The 19,198-nt window shown below is 53.5% G+C and overlaps 2 protein-coding genes and 1 long non-coding RNA gene across 3 annotated transcripts; all 3 read right to left on the bottom strand.

The window, feature by feature from the left end:
• Positions 1-7,639: 7,639 nt before the first annotated feature.
• Positions 7,640-10,525, bottom strand: LOC149914003 (uncharacterized). Its single transcript, XM_090128066.1, has 2 exons — positions 10,443-10,525; positions 7,640-8,660 (listed from the first exon to the last, which is right to left on the bottom strand). The coding sequence occupies exons 1-2, from the start codon at positions 10,523-10,525 to the stop codon at positions 7,946-7,948; spliced, it is 798 nt and encodes a 265-aa protein (XP_089984192.1). The 3' UTR covers positions 7,640-7,945.
• A 2,144-nt stretch (positions 10,526-12,669) lies between these two features.
• Positions 12,670-16,225, bottom strand: LOC149914002 (coiled-coil domain-containing protein 81-like). The gene is made up of 8 exons (XM_090128065.1): positions 16,111-16,225; positions 15,889-15,950; positions 15,301-15,454; positions 14,846-15,102; positions 14,575-14,660; positions 13,845-13,936; positions 13,207-13,303; positions 12,670-12,895 (listed from the first exon to the last, which is right to left on the bottom strand). Exons 1-8 carry the CDS (start codon positions 16,223-16,225, stop codon positions 12,670-12,672), a joined length of 1,089 nt encoding a protein of 362 aa, XP_089984191.1.
• A 274-nt stretch (positions 16,226-16,499) lies between these two features.
• LOC149914001 (uncharacterized) lies at positions 16,500-19,094 on the bottom strand. The gene is made up of 3 exons (XR_016460738.1): positions 18,760-19,094; positions 18,349-18,425; positions 16,500-18,225 (listed from the first exon to the last, which is right to left on the bottom strand). It is a non-coding gene; the product is annotated as an uncharacterized LOC149914001 (long non-coding RNA).
• Between the last annotated feature and the right edge of the window lie 104 nt (positions 19,095-19,198).

Raw genomic sequence — 19,198 nt, 5'->3', positions numbered from 1 at the left:
TTTACACCAAGAAATGGTGTTCACAGTCCATGCACACAGTCCTCTTCTGTTGCCGTGGCATCCACAAACTGCAGTAAGGTTCCACCCTGGGATGGAGGCACCCAAGTCTCAGGCTCACGAGTTGACCAGTTCTCACAGATCACTGGGCTGTTCTCACAGCCCTGGCTAACACTGTCCAGGTTAACTGGCTCTTTTCTCCCCGTATTGGGGTTCTCCTCTTCCAAGGCAAATGGTTTTAGGTTGCATTTGGTCAAAGCAGGCAAAAATAAAATAATAAAAAGGCATCCTTCAAATCCAGAAGGGAAACTCCACCTCCTCATTCATAAGTTGGTTAATGAAGTGTATGGATTTGCTACCGCTGGGTGCATACATTCAGCAGTCCTATCACTTGCCCTCAAGTCTTGTACCAAACTACAGCTCTTGCCGTCCAGTTTTTCATCGGAAGATTGGGGTGCTGTGTTTGGACTCACATTCAATTAGCAATCCAAACTCCAAAAGTTATTTATGATTTCTATCCTTCTACAGTCTCGTATCCTCAGAGGGCACTGCTTTACGCTGACTGGGCTGGCTCCTGCTTTTAACTTCACTTCCTTTGGGGCTGCATTTTGGCTCTGCCAGGCATCCCTGATAGCCACACTCCTAAGTAATTTAGCATTTAAGATCTCGGTAACTTCTGGGGGTACAACCTTGTTTTTCCCAGTTTGTGTTAAAGCCAGAGGAGGAGGAGATGGCGGGGAGGGAATGGGGGGGAATGGGCGATGGGGAGATGGAAGGGTTGGAGTGGGGCATGTAGGGGTTGGAGGCCCACCTAGGATGGGGGAGAGGAGAGTGGGATGGAGAAGAGAGGTGAAAGGATGGACGGAGAAGAGGATGGATGGAGAAGAGGATGGATGGAGAAGAGGATGGATGGAGAAGAGGATGGATGGAGAACGTGGAAGGAGAGGTGGACAGAAGTGAAGGGATGGATAAGGGGAGGGATGGAGAGCAAGGAAGAAGGGAGGGACACGCACCAGGCCACGTGCTTGGCTCACGTGCTTGGACAGAGAAGGACCACGGTGGCACTGGAAGCGATGGGCAGAGCCAGCACGGCGTCCCTGCTGCAAAGGGCACTTTTCCTCTCTCCTGCTTTGGTTCTCACCTGGCTCTGCAGGGTTTCTTCCACTCCATACCCGCTCATCCAAAGCGTCATGCAGAGCCAACGTGGAAAACCTGCTTGCAAAACAAGTCTTGGCACCAACAAGATGAACTGCCAGGCTCAGCTCTCACTACAGAACCAGTTATTTGTGACTACAGCTACAACTATCAGCCCCCATCAAACTGGCAAAACTCCTTCTTCCATCCCAGGATCACTCATCAGTCAGGGGCCTCAGGTAACTGCTACACAGTAAGCTTTCATATTTGCCTGCCCTGTATTTGTTGCAATCCACTGTTTTTAATTGTTATTATTGAGCTCATTTCTTTCTTCACTTAACGCTTTTTTCATTATTATTTATTTTTTTTTTTTTTAACAACCCTTCCCACCCAATACCCTTCCAAGCCCCAGCTTACCTTTCCTGCTCTTCACTGACTTCTTGACTCTCTTGGCTTTTGCTGCTACTCTCACCTTGCTTTCCTTTGCAGTGCCATGCATTGCTCTCTACTTGTTGCCACCCATTCTTTTCTTAGGTGGTATTCTTTACTTTTTACTTGACTTTTTTCTTCTTTTCTCTTTACCTTTTGTCTCTTTCCTTTATTCGGTTTTCCTTTTTGCCTTTTTTCATATATTCTTCTTTTTTTTTCCCTTTTCTCTTTTCTCTTTTTCCTTTTTTCTTTTCTGTTTTAATTTTTTTTCTCATTTTTTTCCTTTCTTTTATTTTTTTTTAAATCATAGGTTTTCCTTTATTCCCGTCTCCGACCTTTTCCTCTTCTCCCATCCCCTCCCCTCTTTTCTCCCTTACCCTCACCTCCCTTGCTCCTCCCCTTCCCCCTGCCTTAGCCTACCATCACCTTCTCTGCCTTTCACTTACCTTCTCCTCACTTCCTCCTCCTTGATGCTCTTGGCTTTTGTTGCTACCTTGATGCCCAATCTCAACACTTGCCTGCTCTGCTCGCTGCTCTGCCAAATGGATTAAAGTTTACAATAGCAGTTTGAGAGCTGAGAGACTGTGAGAAAATAAATAGAAGCATTCATCTTCTATACGTCAAATAAGTACAAAAGTGATGAAGCTAAATGTAACACACATTATATTAATTGACTGATATTAATAAAGAGACATTCACTTCTGAAATACTCAACTACATTTCCATTAGTTGGTACCAGAGATCACGTCTGGACCACAGCTGCCCTAGGGATCTGAAAGGCACCTAAGATTTGTGCAATGTAGTTCTGAATTCCACTCAAGAGCCCAGCGAAGCTGAGATGATGGACAGCCGGGCTTAAAATGCTGCAGTATCGTACTGATACAAGAATTTCCTGCCTCTGTTTAATCAGGAGCAGGATTATTTCACAGTAGCATTTCAATTAGTTTACTTCTAGAGCTTTCTGACAGACGTGGGTTTTAGAGAGGGATTTGAAGGAGAGTACAGTACCTGGCAAACAGACACGGTACCTAACGACCATGGAATCTAACATGCAGGAGTTTGCCATCAGACACAAGTTCCTGAATCACGCAGCAAAATCCAGAAGCAGGGAAAAGCTCTTCATTCACACTCAAGGTATGTAACTTCTGAAGAGTTGTTACGTGCCCTTAACACCTGGGCACAGAATTGTACTTCTGTGCCTACTCACCATGAAATGCCTCCACTGCTGCTTCTGGTCAGCTTAAGGCCTCTTTGGTTAGAGACTGAATCCAACGTGCTGGCTCTGTTTTACTTATGCACAGCAGGTTCTGAAGGGCAACCAGAAACATGAACAGAGGTTATGTTGGAAGCAAAAAAGCAGCAACAGAGCTTCCAGCGCACAGGCAAACCAAATGCACGCTTGGATTCCCTTTTTGCACAAATAGAAGCTAAGAAAATAAACTGAAATTATTCCCAGTATTTATTTCCTTCTCAATGAAAATTTGAGCTAGGTAACTTGACAGATTCCTTTACCTGTGTCTTCCACAGGTGTTTTTCTTTTCTTTCTTCTTTCTTTTTTTGTTACTTGTGGCATTTTTCTTCCTTCCCTTCCTCTCCCTGCAGACTCTCCAGGATATTTCAGCAGTCCGGAAAGAAAAGGGCTTCAGGTGCTTATCTTTGAAAGCTCGAGGATGAGTGAATTTGAAATTGTACAACTGGTTTCTAAAGAGCTGACCACATAGAGACACAAAGCTTTAAACACGGCTGTGAAAACCAACTCTGCCAACAAACATATGGGTTTTGGAGTACTCAATAAAAATAAGTGAATCACAGAATGGTTGAGGTTGGAGACACCTCTGGATCCTTGTGCTCAGCAGACTCAGGGCAGGGTTCCTGGGACCACGGCCAGACTGCTTTTGGAGATCCCCACAGATCCACCCCACAACCTCTCCAGGCAGCCTTTGCCACTGCTCTGACATCTGCACAGCACAAAAGTGCTTCCTGCTGGTCAGACAGAACCTGTGTTCCAGGTTGTGCCTACTGCCTCTTGTCCTGGAACTGGGCACACCCAAATGAGCCTGTCTCTGACCTCTCTGCACGCTCTCTTCAGGCCTCTATAGACATTCCACACGGAGACATCCCAGCTCTCTCAGCCTTGCCTCCTACAAGGGGTGCTCCAGGACTTTCATCACCTTGGTAGCCCTGTTTTGGAGTCTTTCTTCTTCGTTCACTTGTCGGTTATATGGGGGAGTCAGAATTGGACCCAGTGCTTCAGGTGCAGACTCACCAACACTGAGCATAGGGGAAGAATCACTTCCCAGCACTCACAGGCAATATTCTGCCTAATGCAGCCAGGAAGCCATCAGCCTTCTTAGCGGCAAGGACACAGTGCTAGCTCACGTTCCACTTGGTGTCCACCAGGAGCCCCAGGCTCTTTCCTGCAGAGCTGCTCTCCAGCCGAGTGCCACCAGCATACACTGGTGCCTGGGCTCGTTTCGCCCCAGATGCAGGACTCTGCACTTCTCAAGGAACTCCATGAGACTCTCTATAATGAAGTTACCCCTGGAGGGATCCTGTTTTAGCAGGGGGGTTGGACTAGGCGGTCTCCAGAGGTTCTTTCCAGCCCCTACAGTTCTACGATTCCGTGATCCTGTGTCAGCCACCTCACAGCCTGCTGAGTGCACTCTGGATGGCTGCATGGCCCTCTGCTCAGTCAGTCACTGCCCCCACTTTTGGGACAGCTGGCACCTCCTGAGGGTTCACTCTGCCCTGCTATCCAGATCCTGAGGGAAGATATTAGAACAGGACCCACTACTGACCCCTCAGGAACTCCTGTCATTCATGGCCTCCAGCAAGACTTACATCACTGAAATCCTCTTAAATAACCTTTTCTTTTTAAACATTCCCTGCTTATACTTTCTTAGAGGTATATGACTTCGTTTACTTCAAAGTCAAAGTGTGAGGTTCAAAGTGTGAACCTCATTGGTTCACAGCAGCTCCAAGCAAGAGAGATCATGACAGTGCAGGTCCAGCAGTACACAGTCCTTTCTACTTGGCTCTTTGTGTAAATTCACTCTCCAACACCAGCCAGCAAGCAAACACAACAACAAACTATTCCACCCAGAGGTTCCCAGACTCTTCAGGTTATTACCAACTCCAGCAGCATAAAATTAAGAACAATAATAAAACATACCCTCTTCATTTATGGCATCTTTAGGAAGAATCAGCAATGCATTTATTTACTCACATAGTCATTAAACAGCACGGAGCTGCCTGCTGCACTTCCAGCCCCAGTTTGCTTTAACTATTTTAGCCTACACAACAACACAGGCAGTCATCAGCACAACGATCTTCAGGTAAGAGTAGAAGAGGGAAAGAGACAAAAGTCCCACGAAAGAACAAACAGAAAGCCTAGGCAGACAGACAGTGCTACAGCACTGCAGCTCACAACACCTCCTTACCCACAGAGGCTCTCCCCTCCCCCCCTTCCTCAATACGATTCAATCAAATCCCATGCTTCTCCCCTAAAATGAGCTACAATTAATCCATGTCACAGAAAACAGTTGCCAATACAAGGCTTGTGCTGTCAGCTCATGGCCACCAACAGTCCCTCCAACACAGCATTTCCACTGCCAAACCTAACTGATTTCTCAACTGCAGTGCCCTTTCAGAAGGTATTACCCCCAAAAGGAAAAGAACTCAATCCAGAACACAAAGACAACACTGCTGAACCCATTCTGAAGACCAGGCACACACAACACAACAAAGAACACACCTCCATGCAGAGAGCCCTTACAGGGGGCAGCCAGCCCTGAAATGAGGTTAGGGAGGGGTGGCACCAGGCTCCACCCCTTTGCCAGACAGGTGAATTGCTTCCACCTGTCCTCCCCAGCAGAACAAGGGCTCATGAAGATGAAAGAGCAGTTGGCTGGGGAGGGGGACCTACATTGGCAGCTTGGGCTGGGCTGATGTGATCTTTTCTTCTTAGTCCTCTGCCTGAGGAGTTTGAGTGATCCACAAGGCAGATGTGGCAGCCCTGGCTGGTCTGCCTTGGGGCTGCGTGGAGCGGCTGCACTCAGCCCTTGAGGGAGATCCGGAATCTTTGGTAAAGCTGGCTGACTGGCTGGGGAAGCCTTCCGAGGCCTGAAGCCTCCTGGCCGGCCAGTTGGGCCAGGCCGAAAGCCGGCTGGCCGTTCAGGGGAGCACTGCCAGGCGAAAGGTGGCCGGCCGGCTGGCCCATGGAGCTCTGCACTTCCAGACCTCTCCAAGCCAGCCAAAGGGGCCCTGCCAGGCCAAAAGCTGGCTGGCCAGCCAAAATGGGGAACCCTGCCAGGCCAAAAGCTGGCAAGCTGACTGACTCGGGTTGCCCTGCCAGGCCATAAGACTCCTGGCCGGCCAGGGGGCCCTGCCAAGCCAAAAGCCAGCTGGCCTGTCAGGCCCTGCTTGCAGAAAGCTGGCAGGTTGGCCGTGGTATCCCGGCCGGCTGGGGGAACGTACCAGGCCAAAAGCTGGCCAGCCAGGGTCCCAGCCAGGCCAAAAGCAGGCCAGCGGCTTGAGAGGGCCGTGCTGAGCCAAAGGCTGGCCAGCCAGCCCAGCAGATGCTGCCAGGCCCAAAGCCGGCCAACCGGCTGGCCGGGGGGGCCCTGTGAGGTTTAAAACGGGCTGGCCCTTGAGACCCTGCCAGGCCAAAAGCTGGCCGGCCAGGTCAAAAGCTGGACCAAGGCGTGGGTAGGATGTGTCCTTCCTGTGGTCTGGGGCTTTGGTCTTCAGAGGCTGACACTTGGCAGACCCCGTTTCTTCTCTTATCGGTGGCAGCAATCCAGAGCGGGTGATGCAAGTCTCCTCAGGCAGGCTGGTTTCCCCACAAAGTGGTGATGCTGCCATCTGCTTCAGTGCATCCAGCACTGGCCTGATCTTTCTTGCCCTCTGCCTGAGAAGTTTCGCTGAGTCGCATGCCAGAAGTGGGAGCCGGGATGGTCTGCCTTGAGGCTCCGTAGACAGGCAGGACTCAGCCCTTGAGGAAGATCTTCTTGACTCATTTATGAAAGCTGTTGTCTGCCTCAAGGTGATGTGATGGTGTGAGGCCTTGGCTTTCTGCAATTTGGGTGCAGCACCCTCACAGTGGGATTTTTCTGCTCCCTGGTCTTCACCAGGGAAGCTCACACGTTTTGCAGCCCTGGGAGCCCCGGCCAGGCCAATAGGTGGCCAACCGTGGGGACACAACCAGGAAAAAAGACGGCTGGCCAGCCAGACACCCTGCCAGGCCAATAGCTGGCTGGCCAGCCGGCCGAGGAAGCCATGCCAGGCCAAAAGCTGGCAAGCCAACTGACCCAGATAGCCCTGCTAGGCCCTGAGCATGCCAGCCAACCTGGGGGTACCTGCCAGGTTAAACGCCTGCTGGCCGGGCGGGGGGGGCCAGCAGGGTTAAAAGACAGTTGATCGGCTGGCCTGGGTAATCCTGCCTGGCCAGAAGCATCCTGGCAGACCGGGTCAATGCGGTTGGCCAGCCAAAATGGGGTAAGCCCCGCCTGGCCAAAAGCCGTCCTGCCAACTGACCCAGGTAGCATTGCCAGGCCAGAAGACTTCCAGCTGACCAGGATGCCCTGCCAGGCCAGAACCCACCAGGCTGGCCTGTGGGGCCCTGCCAGGCCTAAAGCCAGCTGGCTGGGTGGGCCCTGCCAGGCCGAATCCCCTTAGCCCTCTGCCTGAAAAGCTTCAGTGATTCGGAAGCCGGAAGTTTCAGCCTGCATGGTCTGCCCTGGGATTCCGTGTACAGGGTGGACTCGGCCCTGGGGAAGATCCGGAATCCTTGTTATAAACTGGCTAGGTGGTCGGAAGGGCCCGACCAGACCAAAGGCCAGCTGGCTGGCCCAGATGGCCCTGCCAGGTTAAAAGCTGGCTGGCCAGTCGGGGGGCCAGAAGACTCCCAGCCGGCCTGGGGGGCCCTGCCGGGTCAAAAGCCGATAAGCTTGTGGCCCAGATAGGACAAAAGAGACGCTGGATTTCCTTTGGCATCAAGTAAAGCACCGTGAGACGCTCTGATGCCCTCTCACAATTCCTTCTCCCTCCACCAGCACAAGAGCTGGCGTCAAAAGACGCAATGACACTGTCACAGGCGTTCTGGAGATTTTTAAGGGATAGGCCATGGTAAGGCTTTATTGACAGTTTTGCCCCTCTACATTTCACCCTAGATCTCCTTGTTTGGCCTGGGGAAGGGAAGGCAGCGGGGTGACCTCATTGCAGCCTTCCGTTACGTAAAGGGAGCCTACAAACAGGAGGGGAGTCAACTCTGTGATAGTGTAGCTACTGTCAGGCCAAGGGGAAGCGGTTTTGAGTTGAGGATGTCAGATTGGCTTGTTCTTTCCAGAGAGAGTGGAGAGATGCTGGAAGCGGATGCCCAGAGATGTCAGTTGTGGATGCCCCGTCCCTGGAGGTGTTCAAGGCCAGGTTGGACGGGGCCCTGGGCAGCCTGGTTTAGGAGTAGATATGATGCAGATGGGATTGACACATCTGTGTTGCAGCCTCCATTGTTGCTCTGTCTGTCCTGGGCACCCCGTGCCCGCATCAGCGTGGGTAGGGTGTGTGTGCCCTTCCTGCGGAGTGGGGCTTTGGTCTTTGGAGGCTGACACGTGGGAGACCCCGTTTCTTCTCTTATGGGTGGCAGCAATCCAGAGCGGTTAAGGGAAGACTCCTCAGGCAGGCTGGACCCACCACAAAGTGGTGATGCTGCCATCTGCTTCAGTGCGTCCAGCACCGGTCTGATCTTCCTTGCCCTCTGCCTGAGAAGTTTCACTGAGTCGCAAGCCAGTGGGAGCCTGGATGGTCGGCCTTGAGGCTCCGTAGACTCAGCCCTCGAGGAAGATCTTCTCGACTCGCTTCTGAAAGGCGTGGTTGGCCTGAAGGTGATGTGATGGGGTGAGGCCTTGGCTGTCTGCAGTTTTCGCACCGCACGCTCACGATGGGCTTTTCCTGCTTCCTGCACTTCATCAAGGAAGCGCACGTGTTTGGTTCCCGGTGCTCGGCGCAGGTCTTGTTGGCTTGATGTGCCTGCTTCCCCCTGCAGCTCGCAGGTCACCGGCTGCTCTTGGGCTTCAGACGCCCTCCGGATGGGTGGCAGCGGACTGAAAGGACAGAGCGGGAGTGGTCCGCGTGAGTGGCTGATGGCTTTGGGGCCACATGCTGCAAGCCTGAGCCAGGAGCCTTGGCTGCAACGCAGCCCTGCCCACAGACAGCTCAGCGGCTGCCCCGTGGCTCTCCTGAGATGCGGAGAGGGGCCAGCCCTGTGAGACGGGGGGCTCCTGGCATCCCCATCCCAGCACGGTGGGTGCTGCGTTCAGCACTGTTGGGCGGCCACCAACAGTGACCCTTTGGGGCTAGGGAACGGGCTCTCGTTGGGTCACCCCCATGCACATCCCAGCCCAGAGCCTCCAGCCTCACCTGGCCTTGGATCTCTCCTTCACCAGCAAGCTCCTTATCCTTCTGAAACGGGGAGGATGTGGGACATCCTCTCACGGCTGAGGCACTGGGGACATGATTACAGGGAGACAAAGGCACTGTGCTGGTGGCTGTGATGCTGAGAACAGCATCCTTTGTCTTATGAGGCAGAAAGGCCAAGCCCTGATACCTGGGCCGTTGGAAGGGAGGTCCTGTCCCCTATGCAGGATCGAGACTATTCCTGGGGCGGTGGGAGCCTTTGCACGGGGCACAAGGAGGCCACGAGAGCCCAGTGCCACGAGGACAGCGTGTCCCCTCACAGTTCTCTGTAGCACAGACACCACCCACAGCCTGCTGGACAAAGACCTTGGCTCTGTCAGGGCCTTCAGCGTTGCCAGCCCCTCAGCCATCTCCACCACGTGCTGTCCTACACTGCCCCATGCAGTCTGCACCTGTTTCCCTGCAGGATGTAGGCACCAAGCCTGCTTCCCACCGCAGTGTCGTGGGCTACAATTGCACTCATGTGAGCTTCTGCTTCACCAGGCCTAAGCCCAGGCCTCTCTGCTTGCTTACCCCTAGCCCCAAACAATCCTGTTGCAAACCTCTGTTGGATCTGCCCCAGGTCCTTCCCACTCTTCCAAAGCGAAGAGCCCCACGCTGGCTCACACTCTGACCAATGTTGCCATGCTGGTCCTGAAGCAAGGGCTCTATCAAACACTGTTACTGGGCTCTTTGTATCTGTTGTAGTTTCCACGGGAATAAGTAGGAGGCCTTACTTCCTCCAACGGGGAAGCTTCCTATACAGAAAAAGTCCTCTGGACATCTGTGAGTCTCTTCGTCACTTCCTTTTCCAACCTGTTTTCCTATGATTGTTCTTCTAGAAAAGCTTCCTGCCAGTTGACATCCTGAAGGCATGACCTGTACCAGCAGGAAAGACAGGATAGGGTCATGCACCTCACTCGGCGCCTGCTGTGTTGCGTGCTCTGCATGCAGTTTGTACACTGGTCCCATCAATTCTGTTTGTTAGCATCCCAACGCCAGGAGAACCTTACAATCAGAATCATGGGATCACAGAATGGCCAGGGTTGGAAGGGACCTCGAGGATCACGAATCTCCACCCCCCCTGCCACACGCAGGGCCACCAACCTCCCCATTTCATACCAGACCAGGCTGCCCAGGGCCCCATCCAGCCTGGCCTTGAACACCTCCAGGGATGGATGGGGATCCACAGCCTCTCTGGGCAGCTGTTCCAGCACCTCATCACCCTCTCACTGATAAATTTCTCTCTGATACCTAACTTAAATCTCTGCTCTTTTTGCTTAAAACTCTTCCCCTTCGCTCTGTTGCTCTCTCCCCGTGTTAAGAGCTGACTTCCCTCCTGCTCATAAGTTCCCATTTAATTACTGGAAGGTCACATCAGGTGTCCCCAGACTATTCTCTTCTCCAGACTGAACAAGCCCAGCTCTCACTGCTGGCTCAGGTGAGGTTTTTTGTCCGCCAGCACGCCTAAGTTCTTCTCAGCAGGGCTGCCCTCAGTCAATTCTTCTTCCATTCTGGACATATACCTGGGATTGCCCCGACCCAGGTGCAACACCCTACACTTGACCTTATGGAATCTCCTTAGGTTCACGTGCTCCCTCCCAGATGAAGATTTTGAAACAGCTTTGTGAAGAAATGCAAGAAAGCAGCGAGAGTTCTTGCAGGCTGGACGTTAGGAAAAACTCCTCCAAAAGAGTGGTTGGGCAGTGGGACAGACTGACAGAGTGCCCAGGGAGAGACTGGAGTCAGGTTCCCTGGAGGTGTTCAGGAAACGTTTAGGTGTGGGACTGAGGATGACGAGTGATGTGGAACAGGTTTCTATGGAATTGTTTCAGAACGGCATTTCACTTAATTATGAACAAGGCACGAGGGTGTAGAATGAACAGAGGAAAACAGAGGAAAACAGGGAGGGATGTCGAGGGGGGGTGAGCTGAGGAATGCAGCCTTGTCTCTCTCTGGCACCAGGCACTCATGCTCATGTATTGGTTCAGACTGCGACTTCGGAATTCCACTGCAAGTCACAGTAACTCAGCAATTGGGGCGGATGATATGATAATAACTTCTTGGAAACAGTTGTGATATCCCCTCCCATTCTAATTGTAATATCAGAATACTCTACGCCTAGTTGTTGGAACCAATGTAATTATCCCCTCCTCTTCTTGCGTATGTATAACTTGTCTCCAAAAATATCCTTAAGCTGCCACTTTGTGGTGTGCAAGCTAGGAGGGGCTACCCCCTCTGCACCCAGCGTGTGTGTGCGCAGCACTCACCTGCTTTGGAACTACTTTGCGGGTTTTTGGCTTCTCTTTTGCTTCGTAAATGAGAAATTGCAATTGTTTCACTTGGAGCCTGCGTTTCAGGGAGAAGAGCATCCCTGTAAGGCTGATGGATCTTGTTCAGTGCACCGATGATGGGAACGGAGCAAAGGACCGCTTTCTGCAAGACCTTTCTTGCATTTTCTTCCATCTCTTTCCGTGTGGTCCAACAGCCAATGGGTTTCCGTACAAGAAGAGAAACTCTTCTCAAAAAATAGGGCGGTTCTTCTCCCGGATGCAGACCCTGGGGATGGTTTGAGGTCAGAACGCTGAGGGGAGGCAGCCATTTCTCTGCCTCTCTTTATCCCTTCCCTACAAGTCGCCCAGCTGCAGTGTTTTGCTCCTAAGCTATGCCAGCACCTCCCCAAAAGCCCTTGTCTTCCCACCAGGGATCTAAAGGAGCAGCGAGCTGGAAGGAAAAAGTCCTCTCTGGCCTCACACTTAGCTACACCTTTGAGCTGCTGCAAAACCGTGGGCTTTGCTATGCTCTGCGTGTCACCGGAAGAGAGCACCGCATTGGAAAATGAGGAACTCGGGGTCCCAGGGCTCCAAGGAACGTAGCCACCCCATCTGTCAGAGCCAAGGGGTCTTGGAAGAGTCCCCATCGTCCCTCTGCTTCTCTTCAAGGAGATGGCACTGTCTCACTGCTATTATCAGAGCGAGAGGAGCTGCTAATCTATGTATACCTGACGGTGAGATTAATACACAAAGGGTAGATGTTAGCCCATCCAGTTTATTGCAAATGCTGGTCATCTGGGGAGATGGGGAAGGGAAGACGGGCGATAGAAAAGATGGTTCAGATGTTGATCTCCAGATGTTGATCTTCAGTGGTGGGTCTTGAAGGGTTGCTGTTTGGTTGACGACTGCACAAACTTATTTCTAAGTCCAAAAGTGGTTGAGTCAGCCTTCCTTGGAGTGGCAGCTTCTGGCCTTAGGATCTCAGCAGAAACTCCTTTGTTCCCACCTCCCGGGCCTTGCCAGCAGATCAGATGGAGCAGGGAGGTGCCCACCTGCATCCTGGTTTTCATGAGATACGATGGTGTCCTTCCCCACTTCTCCCATACCAAGCTGGAGTTTCTGGTCACAGGCCAGATATTCTGCCAGTAAACACTCCTGAGCCCTCTTCTGAAGGCAAACAGCTCCCAAGAAATGCTTTGAAAGGTAAAATTGTCCACAGATTGATGTTGGTTGCTGCCACACGGACACTTCTCATCTGCTGCAGAAGTCAGCGTCTTACTGCAAGAAGTGCCTGAGAAAGCAAACTTTCAGCCACCAGCAAAGAAGGGTTCAGGCAGGCACCCAGGAATGGCACAGACAGGAATTGCAAACCTGTCTGTCAGCCTCAGGTGGGGCTCTGCTCCTCCTGGGCACCCCACGCCCTGCTCAGCGTGGGCAGGACTGGACAGGACATCCCCCGCCTGGGGAGCTCCACTTTGATTGGTGGCAGAGTCTGCAGAGATCCAGTCCTCTTGTGCATCTTTGCTCCTTTTCTTACGGTGGAGTACGTTCCCTTCTCTTCCTGGGGCTCCTCTTGGGCAGAAGATGCCCCCGGGATCGCTGGCAGCTGACTGAAAGGACAGAGTGGGAGAGGTCTGCCTGAGTGGGGGACGGCTTTGGGGCCATATCCTGCAACCCCGAGCCAGGACTCCTGGCTGCAACGCAGCCTTCCCTACACATAGCTCTCGGGTTGCGCTGGTGCTTTCCTGAGGGCTGGAGAGGGGCCAGCCCTGTGAGCTGGGGGCTCCCAGCAGCCCCATCCCACCCCTCCACTGCTGCATTCACGTGCCCTGAACAGTGCCTGCCTGGCGTTGGGGAATGGGCTCTTGTCGGGGTGGGGAAACACAGCGTGCAGATCTGTACCCTGAGCCTGCAGTCTCACCTTGCCTTCCTCTTGTCCTCGCTTGTTCCCTCCTCAGACTCCACTATAGAGGTGACGTGGATCCAGCTGGGGAGGGGATGCAGTTCAGGAAATTTCCCTGCAATTGAGAAGGACAGATCTCGTCAGAGGAGACTGACTGTGGACCTGCTGGCCCGGTGACACACAGGGGTGCTCAGGTCTCTCCCAAAGCACCCGAGAGGGCTGCTCTGCTCCCCTTGCAGATGCAGTCTCCCTCTGTGCCCTCCGTGCCTCGTGCCCAGCTCCTCCTCCCCAGGCTGCAGCTCTGTTTTGGGACTGCATTAAGGGCTTTGCTTTGGGAAAGAGGAGCTGGGTGGCGCCTGTGCGGTGACAGTGTCTTTTGGGGGCTCATTTCCTGGGGGAAAGGACAGGGCCGAGGACCCCCCGTGCTCTTGCCATCCCCTGGGATGGGAGCACTTGTGGGAACGTGGCAGCCAGCATCTCAGATTTGATGAGGACGACGTGTGGTCGGGAGGAGAGGCAGTGCTGAGCTGGTGCGAATGGTTTCACAAGGTGCAAATGGTTTCACAAGTCAGAGCCTTTGGGTGATGGTGGGATGGGGATTTTGCCATCACGTGTTGGTTGCGTGTGGTATAGAGAGGGACTGGCAGCTGCTTTACCTTCCTTCCCCCGGCCAAGACGTAGCAAAGGGACTTTTGAGGCCTTGCAGGGTTTCCCGGGCGGTGGTTTGGGCGCAAACTCCCGTTTAAACCTGTACAAAAGGAGAAGACGCGGTGTGAGCCAGGGCTCCGGCGGCCCTTTCTGCTGGCTGGGATCACCCTGCTCACAGGCAGATTCTCACATCGCCTGAAGGCCATCCTTCCCCAGGATCGACTGAGCCCCAGAACCAAGGACTGTCCTGGGAAACGGAGTCACCCGGCCACGATGGGATGAAAATGTCACCTACATCCCTTCATCTCTTCCCCCAGATCTACCTCTCGAGAGAAGGTCAGCCTTCCCTGAGTTCCCTAAGCACCGTGACCTGTGACCTGAGGTGTTAGCGAGCACCAGGGGAGCCTGGCACGCTGCCTCTAAGAAAGCATGGAGTGTGGAGCAGGGTGGATTCGCGTGGCCACATTCCATGACCGCCCTGCAAGGATGGGGACTTGATGACACTATTGGAGCAGATAAGCTACCCTGTTTTCCTGGCCCACCCTGAGCCAAGGCTTTCCACCTTACATGTTTTCAAGTACACTCTGCAGGACAAAGGTATATTTGACTTGGGAGACTCAAGCTCTACCCGAAAGTAAGAAGTGGTATAAAACGGCATGAGAGAGAAGGAATACGGGGGGGTGGAAGGATGCCGTAGGCAAGTGGGGAAGCAGGGGCTGCAGCCACAAACATCCTCACCTGGGAAAGACGATGACTTGGCCTGAGGAGGTCAGCGAGGCTACAGCTGCCATCCGGGACACCAGCATGTTCAGCAGCCAGGGGACCTGCAGGGGAGGAGCAGGGGAGGATGCGGGACGTCCTCGTCACGGCTGAGGCACTGGGGACACGAGGAGCTGACGGCAGCACAGCTCTCGCACGGCCCAAGCAGCCGGCCAGCGCCTGGTGAGCCATGTGCAGGCAGCTCTGGGCTCGTGGGACTGCCCAGGCCACGGAGAAACCTACAGCTCACCTTGAAAACAACTTTCTCTAGGTTCTCCTTCCCGCTGATCCTCTCCAGGAAGTCGTAGTAGAACTTGACATGGACTCTCGTTCCCTCGATGAGGAGCACTCCGATGTCCTTCAGGACAAAGGCGATGTTCTCCCCCTTCTTCAGGCAGTGGGAGACGAGGGACGTGGTGCCGAATATGCAGGCCTTCGCAGTCTGCCGGCTCACAGATGCGGCCGCGGCCACCTGAGAGTATTTGAGGGCCTCCACCTCCTTATGGCCTGGAAAATCACACGGCAGAGTTTGTCATGCGGCGGCTCTTCCACGGCTGCTTCCCAAGTGCTGCTTCTTGCAGTCACCACCCAGGACAGCCCCATATTTGCACGGACTCCATGCAGGGAGGGTGAGGTTTGCTTTTGCAATGGATGGCTCCATTCGTCCTGTCTGTGCAGCAAGAAGGGGTTTAAGCCTCCTCGTACCTGGCAGGTAATCCTTGTTATCCGCGAGGTTACGGATGCCCGCAAGGTTCCTGGCCAGGTGAAACGCAGGCCACTGAAGAGTCATGGTTCCATCCTCAGCCTCGATCCGCTCGGAGGCAATGCTGAAGGAACCGAGGGTGGGAATTCGGACTCCCTGCACGTGGAAGAGAAGGGAAGGGCTGAAGTGTGAAGGCTGGAGGAAGAGCTGAAGGTTGCCCCGTCCACGGACGGTGCTTTGGGTCCTGCTGTGCCCTCTCCCACTGTTCGGAAGCTCAGGCAGGGCGTTGGGAGAGCTTTGGGAAGGAGCTGCCCGCTCCTCCCCCTCCCTTCGCCCTCCAAAAACGCGGCACAGCAGTCAGGGCAGAAGCAGCCTCGTGGAATCCAGAAGCTTGCAGAGCTTGTGAGCAGCCCCAGCACACTTGGTGCAGCCATACCACGCATGCGGGAGGCCCACTGGTACCCGAGAGGCATTTTGGGGGTGAATAGCCTGCTTTCCGTGGAGGGGAAGAGTCATTGCGTTCTGTGGCCCAAGGCGAGGGGACTCCCCACCCCTGCAAGCAGACAAGTGGGAAGAAGGCGCCGACCCACCTTGCGCAGCAGGAGCTGCTCTTGGACATAGACGGCCACCGCATCCCAGACAGCAACTTGCTCTGCAGGGCAAAGGAAAAGCAGGTCACGCTCTGCTTCTGCCGCTTCTCCTGCTGGCTCAGGGCAGGAGGGAGGTGGCAGATGGAAAATGTCGTCCCTGTCCCCAGCCCCACACGGAGGCAGCCCTGAGACAGTCCCCGTGCCGGCTATGGGCCCGCGTACCTTTGGCGGTGACCTCTGGCATTCTGTAGCCCCGCTGTGTGGCGGGGCCATCCTCCCAGAATTTCATCTCGGTCTGCTTCACACCAGCGCGATGCTCCCTGTTGGCAACAGCCATGCCGGAGCCCAGCCAGTTCATGAGCCCCGTTCTACTGTTCAGCCTGGTGCCATGTGGTGTGGAATATTGCTTTGGCCCTTCTGGGTCGGCAGTCCTGGTTCTGTCCCCTCCCAGCTCCTCGTGCCTCCCCAGCTCCTCACTGGCAAGGCAGTCTGAAGAGCTGACGACGCCTTGGCTGAGTGGAAGAACTGCCCAGCAACAGCCAAAGCATCGACATTATTCTCATACAGAATCCAAAGGACAGGAAGCACACACAAAGAAACAGTCGGTTGGGTTTATGCCAAGGTTTTGGTAGCAGGAGGCTGAAGGTATGGCTTCTGGGAGAAGAGACCAGGACCAACCGTTCCTGCAGACTCCTCCAAAACCCCTTGGCCATTGGCACGTGTGATGGATGTATTTCACAGAATCATCACAGAACCATAGAATGGCTGGCCTGGGTTGAAAAGGACCTCAAAGATCATCTCGTTTCCACCCTTGCAGGGTCGCCAACCACCAGACCAGGCTGCCCAGAGCCACATCCACAATTTGCTGGCAGTTCTTTGTGTGCACAATGGCCACAAATCCAATCAGGTCCCTTTAGTGCTACTGATCAAAGGGTCCATCCCATTCATCAGCCAGTTTATGAGCTTGAAAGTATGTGGTGGTGAGAGGTCCAAAAGGACACCCTGCCACATTGCAGTTCCAGCCATGACCAGTATCACTCTCATTCCTGCTCCACTTTCACCTCCAAGCTCCCTGGAGGCGTCAGGCCTCCAGGAGCATCTCATACCTCCAGCTTCAGTCAACAGGGTGTTGTTGGCGGAGGACTAGGAGTGAGAGAACCCTTGTCCCAGTCCCAGCTGATTGTATGTACCACCCCCATTGATGCACAGTGGGGCTTCCTGCTCGAGGTCCCTTTTCAAAACCCATTTTACGATAAACCCAAGTGCAATTGCTTGTCCCAACGTAGATACCACCTGGCTGAGTACGATTCAGACAAAAAATCCCCACAGTGGCATTTTGCATTGGCCATGGAGATGGATTCTTCCCAGCGGGTAGCGCGGTTGATTCTGCTGTAGCTGCTTGCCAGCCATTTAGGGGCGATAGGAGTTGAAACCCAGGGTCAGGTTTCAAGTCCCATGGGTCCTCCGCAGACCTAACAGTTACTCAGCCTATAGACATTTGCTATTTGCTCAGCCAGTTGGAAGAAAAAGGGTTTTTTATATCCCACCCCTTCCCATCCCTGAAGTTTTGGGGAAGATGACCAACTGTGACAGGAGTTGCAACACATACTATCCAGCAAAATAACAAAAATGACATTTTGGTCAAACGTTGCAAGACTAATCACCAAAGCACCAATGATTAAAGTCAGCTGTCGGCCTCCCTGTGTTCAGTCACGGTCCCTCAGGAGTCTTCTGTAAAATAAAACAGACATCGGCTTGCCCTTTTGAGCTTTGTTAATACGGTTAAAATGAGGGAATAATCCAGCGAGTGTTAATTTTATATTCCTGTTCCTGGACATCGTTAGCCTTGCAAGCATATTTATTATTCCGTTAGGGTCAGGGGGACTGGCCCCACACTAGGCAAGTCAACCAACACAGGCTGGCCAGGGAGATAAGAGGGCTTCCCTGGCTTATCTGCATCTGGATCGAGAGTGACGGGCAAGAGTGGTGGGGCCTTGGGACAGAAGGCATTAAATCGAGGACAGCCATTAATTCCCCAGCAATCGTTAATTCTTCTGACTGCCTCAGAGGTGCTGGTGGTCCAATGGGGTTCTTCCAGTCTCAGGAATTTCTGAAGGAGGACGTTGGATCATTCCACAATGCCACTAGCTTGGCTGTAGCAGGGGATGTGAAAGATCCAACGAATGCCTTCCTCTCTGGCCCATTCTCCTACACCTCTGCGGTGAAATGGGAGCCATTGTCTGATTGGAAGGCAGCCGCTGCCTTCTGACGCTCCTCCTCTCGGTCCTTCAGCTGCAGCTTCTGCATCATCTCCACAAGGCTTTTCGTTGCACAGGACTGGAAAGAAACAAGGCGAGTGTAGGAAGAGGACACCACTTCCCTCGGGAAATCTCTTCCGTGTCCGACAGACGGAGGCCCTGGGAACAACAGGAGCCGTGTCTGTGCTCACCAAGGACTCACCTCTGCTCGTGCAGCAGCAGCTCTCTGAGAAGCCTTCTTCAGTTCCACGCTCCTCTCTTTTCGTCGCTGTCTTCTTGCTGTAAGGCAAGAGAAAAGATGAATTTGTTTTGTCGACAGCAAAACTGCAGAAACATGGGTACTGTAAAAGCAGATGGCAGAAAAAAGACAAAGGGAGTTGGACTAGGAAGCCTCTCAGTGAATGACATTTCCATGGGACGTGCAGACCACCACCATGGAGCTAACGGAAAGAGGCGGGCTTGCGCATTCTGGCACCTCACTGCCCTTGGACTTTGTAGCCTTCAACCCATTGCCCCTGTACAGAGAAGGAAAAAGCAAAGCAAACCCTAAGCAAACTCGGGGTGCTTGAAAAGGGAAGCAGCTCAGCACGGCGGTACCACAGCACCTGCTCACCTCTTCGCCTGGAGCTCCGCGCTGCGGCAGGCCCAGGCTGTGCTGCTGGAGCCGGCACGCTGTCTCCGCTCTGACCCCTCGCTCTCTTTTTGGCAGGCAGTTGCGCTGCTGTTGGTCTCCCTTCTTCCAAGCCCTTGCGTTTACATCCAGCCTGGGCCTTGGAGACGGAGCGGGGGCACACGGCAGGGGAAGGTCTTCCCCCTGTGCTGGACCTGCTCTTCTAGGAAGCCCTCCAGCCTGGAGAGGAGCTTCAGCTGCTGTTTGGTGACAAGCTCTCTCAGAACGCACCTGCTGCACCACTTTCACAGAGATATTGCCATTTGGCTGAGCACCAATCTCTGTTAAGAAAGGAGAAGCAACAAGATTTAGCAAGAGCCCAACGCTACTTTCAGTCTGCAAAATGGGCCACAATGCTAGGACATCTCATCTGGAGTGTTCA

The sequence above is a fragment of the Phasianus colchicus genome, chromosome 32 (genome assembly GCF_987193195.1).
Source record: "Phasianus colchicus chromosome 32, bPhaCol1.hap1.1, whole genome shotgun sequence".
NCBI lineage: Eukaryota > Metazoa > Chordata > Aves > Galliformes > Phasianidae > Phasianus > Phasianus colchicus.
Note: the sequence above shows the minus strand (reverse complement) of the source record. Positions and strands in the feature narration are given on the sequence as shown.

Bases quoted from the DNA above. Each gene is read 5' to 3' on its own strand.
- LOC149914003 (XM_090128066.1), bottom strand. From the start codon at position 10,525: ATGGAAGAAGAATTGACTGAGGGCAGCCCTGCTGAGAAGAACTTAGGC. The intron at 8,661-10,442 runs GTGAGAGCTGGG...CTGTCCTTTCAG, and splicing joins AAACCTCACCTGAGCCAGCA to TCCGCTGCCACCCATCCGGA.
- LOC149914002 (XM_090128065.1), bottom strand. From the start codon at position 16,225: ATGGCTGTTGCCAACAGGGAGCATCGCGCTGGTGTGAAGCAGACCGAG. The intron at 15,455-15,888 runs GTGGGTCGGCGC...TTCCACGTGCAG, and splicing joins AGCAGCTCCTGCTGCGCAAG to GGAGTCCGAATTCCCACCCT. The intron at 14,661-14,845 runs GTGAGCTGTAGG...CCTCCCCTGCAG, and splicing joins TAGAGAAAGTTGTTTTCAAG to GTCCCCTGGCTGCTGAACAT.